Source organism: Trachemys scripta, chromosome 18, assembly GCF_013100865.1.
Source record: "Trachemys scripta elegans isolate TJP31775 chromosome 18, CAS_Tse_1.0, whole genome shotgun sequence".
Taxonomy (NCBI): Eukaryota; Metazoa; Chordata; order Testudines; family Emydidae; genus Trachemys; species Trachemys scripta.
Window position 1 is genome coordinate 10,254,024 of NC_048315.1, and position 11,571 is coordinate 10,265,594.

An 11,571-nucleotide genomic window follows, 5' to 3' on the forward strand; every position below is an offset into this window, starting at 1 on the left:
ATACCGTCCACTGGCATGGAGCAGAAGGTTTTTTGGGGGCTTTCTTATGTGATGGCTGCCGTCTTGGCTGACCCACAGGGGATTGAGTGGGGTTCGGGGGGAAGGGGCACCTCTAGAGCTAAAAGCATGAGTCCCTGCAGCTCAAGCGAAACGGTGAAGGCTCCCCAGCTGTGGCAGGAATAAACATTTTCTGCAGATCAGGCTCAGGGAGGAACCTGTAACTCCCACTCCCCAGAAAGACTGGTCCTTAGCTCTACCTCCACTGTGCAGTGTTAGTGCTGATGGCTTTCTGTGCTTTTAGGAAGAGAGGTGTGGACTTTGTCCCAGTCCCACTCCTCTGCTGACCCCAGTGTGTTTCCACTCCTTTGAACGATCCTTGGCTTCCCGAAGAGCCAGAGGTGAAAGTAAGCCAGTACAGCGTACCGGCAAGAGCCAGTACGCCGTGCAGGACCAGACCGGCTTCCTCAGGCTGCCGATTTAAAGGGCCCGGGGCTCCCTGCAGCAGCTGGAGCCCCAGGTCCTTTAAATCTCCTCCCGAGCCCGGCTGCCGGAGCCCTGGGGTAGCGGCAGCAGGGCTCTGGCGGCGATTTAAAGGGCCCGGAGCTCCACTGCAGTAGCAGCAGCTGGAGTCCCGGGTCCTTTAAATTGCCCCTGAGCCCTGGGGCACCCAGCTGCCTGTGCAGCTGGTAGCTCCGGGGGTGATTTAAAGGGCCCGGGTATTTAAAGGCCAGGCCTCAACCGGAAGAGGCCACGCCCCTTGCTCAGGACTCCGGCCAGGGCTGGCTCCAGGCACCAGCTTCTCAAGCAGATGCTTGGGGGGGCCGCTCCGGAGAGGGGCAGTACGTCCAGGTATTCGGCGGCAATTCAGCGCACGGTCCCTCACTCCGCCTGGGAGCGAAGGACCTCCTGCCGAATTGCCGCCGCAGATCGCGATCGCGGCTTTTGTTTTGGCTGCTTGGGGCGGCCAAAACCCTGGAGCTGGCCCTGATTCCGGCATACCAGTAAGTCCTTTAAGTTACTTTCACCCCTGCCAAGAGCTCTGTATTAGCTATTTAAAATGGAGCTATGCCAATTTACACCAGCTGAAGATAGGTTTGTCAGAATTCATCTCTTTAAATGCATACAAAATGATGTTGATCATCCTCATGAGCAAAGCTGCCAAGAAGCCTTCTGAACACTGAGACATTTGGGCTGGGGGAGGAATAGCTCAGTGGTTTGAGCATTGGCCTGCTAAACCCGGGGTTGTGAGTTCAATCCTTAAGGGGGCCACTTAGGGATCTGGGGCAAAATCAGTCCTTGGTCTTGCCTAATGAAGGCAGGGGGCTGGACTCGATGACCTTTCAAGGTCCCTTCCAGCTCTAGGAGATAAGATATCTCCAATAATTTAATTTAAGATTGCTTATTGGTGGTTGGCTTAACTCTGCTTGATGGTAAAACTCCCCTTGACTTCAATGGGAGCAGAGTTGGGCTAACCAACACTGAATGCTTTATTTTTACATCTGATGTTAAGCTTACATTGTCAACAAGGACTGAAACGGGGGTGCACCAAATCTGTGACGCTGTGTTCAGTTGCTTAGAGCCATGAGCCACAATTAATATTCTCTTTCCTTATGTGCTGCTGGGGGCATTGAACTGAAATTACTCATTGTTGCAGTCCCAGAAGAGTAAAAACCAGGATCTCTGTTCTGATCATTCCATTGAAATCCATGGGCTCACTCCAGATTTGCCCTGGCAGTATTGCTGAGGTTAGTATTTGGATTCTTCAAAACACCAAAAAGAGGGAATTTGGATAAACATGAATGTAGCTTATCTTGGTAGTTGTAGTTTTCCATTGGCTACCACTGGGAGCCATTTATGAATGCAAAGTAACAAGACTTCTGGTCTTCTCATGTTGTTTCCACCATCTAGATTGAACCATTCATGGGAGGTTCAGAAGCTCATGAGACTTGTAAACACAAATAGATAGAAAAGGCCAGATTCACACTTATATTAAGGCCACTTTATGCAATGCTGGAAAGTATAATTTATACCTGCTTTAAGATCTCTTTACATAGAGAGTGATAATGTAAATGAACATCAAGCGCAAATACTCCTTTGCCTATTTACCGCTGCATGTCTGGATAGCCCATGTAAAGGTGTCTAGGGGTTCCTGACTCCCCCAGGAAGGCATGTCTTCCAAATCTAATAAAATCCAGGTCTATATAAGTTTGACTTCCCAATTATTCCTATTTTTGTGTGTGGAAGCAATATAACTTCTTAGTCCTGTTCATTAGTTTTTTCTCTGGCAAGTCCATCCCATTTCAGAATGTTTAGGCTGGGAACAAAAATATCATTTGCATTTTCATCCCATTCAAAACACAGCACTAGCAGCTGGATGCTAATAGATCACCGAACTGTGATCCATTCTTAACCATCTTACCGTTGATCACTTATAACTAAAATAATGGGCAAAGCTGAAAGCCTGTCATGATGATGGCACACAACAATTTCAGCTGAGCTGGCACTCCTTTTTATTTGCTATCTTATAAATATCTAATAAGTGCTCATTGAATGCTAGGGGGATATTTTATTTATGGCTGTATGTTTGTTACAGTAGTTGTGGAATCCTTTTTAATGGCTTCTGTGATTATAATGCATTTGCCCATAAATTCTCCGTCTTCCTGGCTCTATTGTCCAGGCATCATGAGACTCTGCAAATACAAATCATATTGCAGCGAAGGACAAGTTCTGCTCTCACTTACCCTGGTATTAATCTAGACTAATTCGCTGCCTCTGGATTTATGGAGATGTAACCAAGATCAGAATTTGCCCTAACGTGAATATCTGGAAATTCATAAAGGTGAAATTTATCCAGATTTTTCAACAGGGTTTCTCAAGGGAAGCTGTGGGAATCACATCTCTGGACACATCTGTCACTAGGCTGGACAGAGTACTTAACTGTGTGTGTGTGTGTGTGTGTGTGTGTGTGTGTGTGTATATATATATATACACACACACACACTTATTTTGAAGTGATATTGTCCTGTCTACATTAAATGTCTCTACTAGAATTGGTTGAAAATTTTCAATTGAACCTATTTTTCACTGGCAAATAGCTTCCCCCCACCCCCAAATGGGGGGGGGGGGGAATGAATTAAAACCCCTCTGACATTTCCTCAGTAAACATTAAATTAAGGAGCCTGGTTTTGCTTCTTTGAAAAATTTTAATGGACACTGTCACCACTTTCTAACTAGCTCTAGCTTCCAGTGATATGGTTCTCTGGCCTCTAGTATAGATACAGCAGGAATTTTTCCTGAGTAAGGACTGCAAGCTTTGCTCCAAGTCCATTAGAAGCCCGAACACTCTCCACTGATTTACACTAGTGTACGTGAGGAGTAATTCCACTGAAGTCAGGGGAACAGATGTGGGGGCCCTCAGGAGACCTGGGTTCTACTACTGACTCCACTGCTAGGTATCCTTGCGTGAGTCACTTCAGAGCCATGCCTCAGTTTCCCCATGTGTAAAATGGGGATAAAGTGCTTGAGAGTTACTGATTGAAAAGCCCTATATAAGAGCTAAGTATTAATTATTAAACTAAATGCAGTTACACTGGTACAACACCAATATGAAGTTAGAAACCAGGTCTAAGGCATTTAAACATATTAGATGTATCATGCTCCTTTGACTAGCACAGTGGCTGACCTAGTTCTCATAGGCACTGATGCAGCAAAGCACTCAGAGGGAGATTTCCCAAGACCGTAAGATGCCCAACTCCTATTTGAACTTCTGGAAATCTGCCCCTTAAGCATGTGCTTGACTTCAGTGGGACTACTCACCTGCTTAAGGCACATGCTTCAGTGCTTTGCTGAACAGAGGCCTTAGAGCTGGACTTCTTCACAACTTCGAAGTTTTAGGGAGCTGCTGTATCACCAGGGGGCATGTGTGAAATTGCTGTGAACATTAATGAGAATGGCACGATTGTGTTGACACGACAGGCACTTAGTTGTGTTCATTGGAACACCATGGCATCATTGGTAAGCAGGCACAGTCATGCTGCTGTCACAAAGGGCAGACAGCAGAGAAGCCGGAAATGGAACAGCTCTATTGAGTCATCGTCTACATTAGCTGGTGGAGGCGGAGGTTAGGGTTAGGGTCAGACCAGGGTTGAAATGCAGTGATATGGGGATAGCCCGCTGTGGCATGAGAGGTTTCTCAGAGCTGCCACTCTGTCACCTTTCACAAGCTCTAAACCCACTCTTCAAATGTTTTCATTTTTAAAAAATGAATCTTCTGTTCCCCTTCTATTTATTGTGCTTCTGTATATTATAACCATTACTAAGGCTATAATTCAATCTGTGTTCCGATAACATTTATAACCTGCTCAAGTGTTTGTTTTATATTATTGGAACCCTATGGCTGAATTACTGCCGTACGGTGGCAATCTGCCCATCCATTAACCTACCTGGATTGCTTAAGAATTTTTAAATCTGATGCTCGGTGAATGATTGTTTCCTTTCTTTTTTCTCTTTGCCTTCTCTGTAAAGTAGAGAGAGCGACAATTCATTGAGCATTTAGTTCAATGAAGATAGGTGAGATTCACAAGATTTAACTGCTGTGCCATGTTGCAAGATGGAGAAACTATGCACAGGTCATTGTCTGTAATTCCTGATGTAAAGTATTTTTTCCTATTGGCCAAGGAACAGTTGATTAATGCTTTACCCTTCTGTAGCATCTTCCATTCAATTATCTCAAATCACTTTACTTTGAGGACCTTCACAAACACTAACAAACTCATAGCCACCTCGTGGGGGTAGGTACATACTTATGTCCCTGTTTTCTATAGGAATGCTGAGGCACAGAGGTTAAGGGTCTGACTTTTTTCAGAGATCTTGAGCACCAGTGCTTCCTTCTCATTGACTCACCATTGAGGTGGCGAGTATATAGCAGCTATGAAAATCGGGTACCAAGAGCTGGATCCAATGCCCATCAAAGTCAACAGAAGGCTTCCTCAGTGGGCAGTGGGTCAGTCCCTACATGACTTGCCTGTGGTCACACAGGCAATCTTTGGCAGAGTTAGGAAGAGAAGCAAGGTCTCTTGTACAGTCTTGGTCCAACACTTCTCCATCACTTGAAGTCTTTACACTGAAACCAGATGCCTTTCTAAAAGATGTGCTCTGATTCAACCCCAGCTACTGGGCTTGATTCAGGAATTCCTGCAGATCAGCGACCCTAGAACTTCAACTAGGAGATCAGACTAAATGATCACAATGGTCTCTTCAGGTCTTAATCTCTGAAAGTCCCCCTCACTATTGGTTCAACGTACATTTTAATTAAGTGCAAAATCTTTGATTTATTGGCAGGCAAATGTTTGCAAAGGATTTTTTTTTAAAAAATAGACCATTTTTAAACCCCAGGCAGGAGCCTGATTTCAACTAAACTGAAGAATTCTGAACAGATTTATTACTAGTAGATAAACTCCATATGTTGACTACTTGGAATACAACATAAACTTTGCTGCTTAAGTTAGTGGCCCAGGGTTCTTGTTATGGCTGTGAATTTTTGGGCATCAGTCCTGCAAAGGGAACCAGGCAGATTTCTAAAGGTATAATAGCATTCGTGCACTGATCCCTTGGCAGGATTGGGCCTTTAGTCATTAATCACGCACGCCACTTTGTTCATTTAAAATTTAATATCTCTAGGTCCAACCTATCTTACGTTCCTTTTTAAAATAGTCCAGAAATGGGCCTGATCCTCTCATGCAGGCAAAACTCCATTTTCTCCAAGATGCTCAGCTTTAAGCTAAGGAGATAGGCACTCAGACAGATTATTTAGGTGTCTAAAGATGCAGATGGATGCCTAGTTGAATTTTCAAAAGTGCTTAAGTAAGTTAGGTGCCAACTCCTATTGAAACCAAGGGGAGTTAGGTGCCCAGACGGCTCATGAGGTTTTTCAAAAGCACCTATCTGCATCACTGGGCATCTTTTGAAAATAACCACTGAGTACCCAAATACTACTGACAGTCAATGAAAGGTGGGTGCTTCACTCCTCTTATGCTCCTGTGAAATTCTCTGTCTTAATATTTGAGTAGAAAACAAGGCCATATTCTGGCAATAATATATTGCACTGAAATATCTGCACATATTCAGACAGGGAAAATGGAACTAGGTTCTCCATTGTGAAAATATGTGCAGTAGAAACACACAGTTGCCTTTCCAGTTGAGATCTAATGAATTATGTAGGGAGTTACAGTTGTAGCAAAATTTTGGAATAAAACCCAAGAAAAACTGATATTTCTCCTTGGCTTGGGGAAATGCTTTGCACCTCTTGGGTTTCTGATTTGATATCTCCTTTCTAGCCTCCTTTCTAGCTGGCTTCCATTTTGGTAACATGTAATCAACACTCTTCTCTTCCTAGTTAAATAGCTCATAATTGGTGAAATTCACCTGTTTGAAGGCTTAAATAGATCTTAAGTGGTGCTTAGGCCTTGGGCTGGCAATTTCTCTGGATAAGTTGCTGTCTGTCTGTCCTGTGTGGATGAAGTCAAAGGTGTCCAGTTTACATAGTGTCTGATCCTGCAGCACTGGTCATTGGGGGTTTTGCCATTGGCTTCAGTGGGAACAGGATTAGGGCCTTCATGAGACACTTCCTATCAATGAATAAACAAAACTGGGTCCTCCCCACCTGAAGTTTTGTACCCTTTAGTTTTTTAATATCTATTCTGATACCCAGGGAGTGGTTCAAATCTACACAAGCCATTTGAGAAGATAGTATTGGTATTCGTGCACACCTGTTGGTCATGGGTAAAATTTCAAAATGTGCCCAAATGCCATTTTCAAATGGGCCTTGGGGACTTAGGTACCTTCAAAAATGTTACACCTTGCATTAGCAACTAAGCGTGGACATTGGGATACTCTGGCATCTCCACTGACTCATTGGATGGTCTTGGGCAAGGCATGTAGGGCCAGATTTTGAAAGGTATTTAGGCACCTGAATGTGCAGCTAGGAGTTTAGTGGGATTTTCAAAAGTGCCAGTATGCCTAACTTGCATTGATTTCAGTGTGAGTTAGGAGTGTAAATACCTTTTGGGGATCTGGTGCTCTTGATACTTCTGAAAATCCCACTAGGGGCCTCTCTGCTTCTTTAGGCATCTAAATACCTTTCAAAATCTGGCCATTTATATACTTCAGTGCCCCCCAAAGATCAAATGGGGTTAATCCTTACCTATAACACACAATGATTGTGAGGGTTAACTGAAAGTGGCCTGAATTTCTGGGGTACTGAGCACCTGCAGTTCATATTGCAGTCAATGGGAGTGCGTGCTCAAGGCCTCTGAAAATAAACCTGATGAGTTAAGTGCCTAAAGATGACTTTAGTTACCTGACCTTAGGCACTCAAACTTGAAAATTGTGGCCAGAACATTCCGCACTCCCTATTGTACTGGCTGATTGGCTTGGTAGGAGGGATCATTAGAAGGTGATGCGCTTTTTATTCCTCCAAAAGAGGTGCTTTTATTAAGCCATGTTCTTTGAAAAACCTGGGCTCTTTCTTTTTAAAGTTAAATAATAGATGAAGCAGAAATGTCATGGTCATCCCTTCCGATGCATGGAGATCTAGGAACTGGGTTTCAGTTTATATGGATTATACTTTTAAAAGAGCAATCTTTCCCTCCACCATCCTGCTCCTAAAGGAGGAGGAATCTGGGGCACTGGGCAGCATACTAATGAAGACAAAGAGGGATTTCTGAAGAGGGGAAAGAAGTAGACTCTTTCACGTCGGTGTTGCAAATTCATATCCAGCTCACGTGGGCAATGATTTAACGGTCAGACCATTGGGTGGTTGTTCAGTAGCCTCGTGAAATGTGTGGTCTGTCCAGTTCCCTTTGGACTAGTAAAGCCAGACTCTCCTCAAACTGGCAGCTTAGAAGGGACCTAAGAGTGGATGGAACAGGCCCTTGGGGTCAATGAGAATCTGGCCCATAGGATCGACATTAACATTTTTATTTATTAAATGTCAATATTTTGCACTTTTGCCTTTTCAAAGCTTTATGTAAAAACGCTCCTGAGTTGACACTTATTAGCACGCTTGTTGGCGGTCTCAGCAGTGGGACCACTACTTTCGCCCCTAGAAATGATCCTTCCTAGGCAGTGCTGAGAGACGTTGGCAGAGCCGTGCGGAGAAAGTTTGTCTGTTGCAACTCCTGCTATACACTACTCCACCAATGTGCCTCACCTGGAGGGAGTTCATACTGCACAGGCTCTTTAGGTAAGCAGAGGACTTGTGCTGGTGAAACATGCTACACTAAAATAAACCAACTAGAAAAGAGCAGTGGTTCTCAAACTCTGTATTGGTGACCCCTTTCACACAGCAAGCCTCTGGGTATGACCCCTCCCATAAATTAAAAACACTTTTAAAAATATTAAACACTATTGTAAATGTTGGGGGTGAAGGCTGACCAGTTCGTGACCCTCTGAGGGGTGTTAACCCCCCGTTTGAGAACCCCTGGAAAAGAGGATCAGTTCATTTTAGGTTGGACTCATGGTTAAGGCATTGGACTGGGTCTCCGGAGATGTGGGTTCAGTTTCCAGCTTGGCCACAGACTCCCTGTGTGACCTTGGGCAAGTCACTTAATCTCTCTCTCTCTCATTTCCTCATCTGTAAAATGGTGGTGATACTTCCTTTCTTTTACCCTTTGTCTTGTCACTTGAAACTGTAAACTCTTGTGGGCAGGCACTGTCTCTTACTGTATGCACATACAGTACCTAGCACCATGGGGCCCTGATCTGTATGTGCCTCTGGGTGCTACTGTAATACTAATTAATAATAGTCACAAGTAATGAAGTAATTCAACCAGTGTTTGAAAAGTAGACGGAATGATCAATGCCGTTTCTAATCTACTAACGGATGGCTTTTGATAGTCAGCTAGTCTAAGTCTCCAGGAGCTAGAGGTGTGATTTATCCTGCTTATATACACACACTTGCACTAGCTTAAGTATAAATAGCAGTGTAGCCACAGCAGCAGAGGCAGCGCTTAGGTAGGTTTGTACTCGGTGCGACTAAACTGCTTATACTCCTGTGAGCTTGATGAGAACTAGCATGAGTATGTGTACGCAAGCAGGGGAATCACACCCCTGGCTCATAGTGTAGACGCAGCCTAAGAAGATGCTTTCAGGTTAACATTGTACTGAATACCAAAATGTTGGCTAAGCAAAAGATTTAATTTCTGATTATGCATTTCTAGTGTGTGTGTGTGTGTGTGTGTGTGTGTGTGTGTGTGTGTGTATATAAAATATGTTGGTATTTATGTATACAGACCAAGGAACAACACACTACTAAGGCCCAATCTTTACTCATGTAAATTGTATCCCCATAAATGATAAGCTAGCTAGTTTAGCAGTCAGGAGACCTACTCAAGGGGCCAGATCTTTCAGACTTTAGTTCCCTAATCTCTCCCACTGCGTTTTCCTAAAATAACACACACTCACAGCATAATTACCGATATATTATATACATCGATAGCACCTTTGACTTGAAGATCTCAGAGTGTATGTGTATGTAAAAATATTGCACTGGTATTGTGCGGCTTAATCTTTTTCCTTTTGCGGAAAGTTAAGGACAGGGAGGTTGAGTTCCCAGGGTCCCAGAGGCAGTGGCAAAGCCAGGACCAGAAACTGGAGGCAAAATCCTGATATTTCCCCCACCCCCAACGCTGTCATTGGCAAAACTCTCATTGACTTTAATGGTGCTAGGATTTCACCAAAAGATTTCTATTTGCTAGTCTATCTCTTTTTTTTACCCTGATTTAAGCTTTAAATTAATGTGAATGAAAAAGCTGTTTCCTATCAATTATTTAAACATTCCTGCCTGAGTAACCGCCAACAGCTAAGGTTTTTTTATTTCACTGCATAAGTTAAACATATAAGGCCAACTTCTGTTCTCTTTGGCTTCACTGGAATTACTCTAGGTTCATGTTAGCAATTCTGGGAGCAGAATTGGGGCCACAATCAACACTGTGCAGAGATCCTAAGAAGTGATTCCTTTGGCCTGATCCTGGACTCACTGAATTCAGTGGTAAAACTCTCATGGACTCTACCTATTTTCACCAGCAATTGTGGAGTCTTACGCACTTCTGAAACCATCATCTTCACCAGCAGGTCCAGGAAGGAAGAACTATCAGCCCCTCTGGGAGGGGCTAGGCAACTTCTAAAGCTGCACCAAGAAGGGCTCCAGGCACCTTCGGGAGGAAAAATTCCCCTGGGTTACACAAGACCTCTGTAGGTCTAAAATCCGACAGCATATCCTTTTAGGGAGATGCTACTTCTGCTGGCCCTAGAAAAGCTAAATCTTTGCTAGCTCTCTGATTCCTGCAGGAAAGGACTGCAGCTTGGAACCACTTTAAAGCCCCTCATTAGCTGGAGAGCACAAAGGAATGCTCTCCTGTGGTGTGGAGAGAAAGAAGGTTTATAAAGGCTTTTAATAACTTAGCATTGGCAGGGATATCAGAGCCACCCCCAGCCATCAAAAAGCTTAGGTTCACCACCCTGCGCGCCTTGCACCACCCCAGCCTCAGTGAAATGGGCCTTGTGGGGACTCGGGGCATTGTTTGAATTAGAGAAGTTAGTGTCAGGGTCACTGAACTGGCGCTGAACCCATTAGATTTTAGTCTTTAATTCTTTTCTGAGTTTAACCACACACCAAAGGCGCTCCCCCCGCACCCACAGCCTATTCTAAAGGAGAGGACAGATCTGAGCATCACGCAAAGTCATCCTCTGCTGTGTCCTGATCATCCCAGTTCTGAAGCTACTCTGGATCTTAGTCCCACTCAGCTAAGGTCACTCATAAACACCAGGAGTCCCCATGCAATCATGCCTTCCTCATTTCCCCCCCCCCCCATACACACATCTCCAAGACCAGATCTCCCCTGCTGACCCCCCCCCCCATACAACATGCCCATTTTCTCTTACCTGAGAGGAAAGAGGAGGCGACAGGAGAACGGGCTGGCAGCTGCAGGGTGTCATCCAGGGAGGTGTTGCACAACTGCTGGACAAGGACAAAGCTTGTTGGGGTGGAGGAAGGGGGGAGGCTTAGAAAAGACGGTGCCACCTCCAAGCGTTCACCCGCATCCCCAAAACCCACCCCCCAAAATCCTCAGATGGGGGGCACTGCAACCCCCCCCCGCAGCCCCTCTCTCCCTTCTGCCCTAGATCTGCTCCCGAGTCTCCTGGCGCCCCGGCTCCGACCTGGCGGTCTCCATGGCAGAGCGGTGCCCGGGTCCCCCCCAGCTCAGGACGGGGTCGCAAGGCGCAGGCCCCCGGCTCCCGGGGAGCGCAGCTTCCAGCCAGCGAAGGCGTAAACACACAGCAACGTGACCGGAACTGGTGAGCTCAGAGCCGGGCTGTCTGCACAGGCGGGGAGGGGATGGCTCCACTGACAACCTCCGAGTGATGAAACCCTCCGGGAGCGGTGCCCGCTGCACGGGGGGAGGCTGATTCCGCGCCGGGGGCTGGAAATCACCCCAGCAAGGAAGCTGCCTATGTGGGAGCCCTGAGCTCCCTCCATCCGCCCATGGCTTGCAGCTCTGCCAGGCTATCCCA

General features: G+C 45.4%; 1 protein-coding gene across 1 annotated transcript in view; it reads right to left on the reverse strand.

Annotated features, from left to right (window-relative positions):
* The window catches only part of CCDC92B (coiled-coil domain containing 92B), a 54,308-nt gene extending 42,995 nt beyond the window's left edge, over positions 1–11,313 (reverse strand). The window contains exons 1-2 of the mRNA XM_034752186.1: positions 11,218–11,313; positions 10,942–11,014 (exon numbers count right to left, since the gene is read on the reverse strand). Of these exons, the coding sequence (XP_034608077.1) occupies positions 10,942–11,014; positions 11,218–11,231 (87 nt within the window). The 5' untranslated portion in view covers positions 11,232–11,313. The remainder of the gene's footprint in view (positions 1–10,941; positions 11,015–11,217) is intronic.
* Positions 11,314–11,571: the final 258 nt, after the last annotated feature.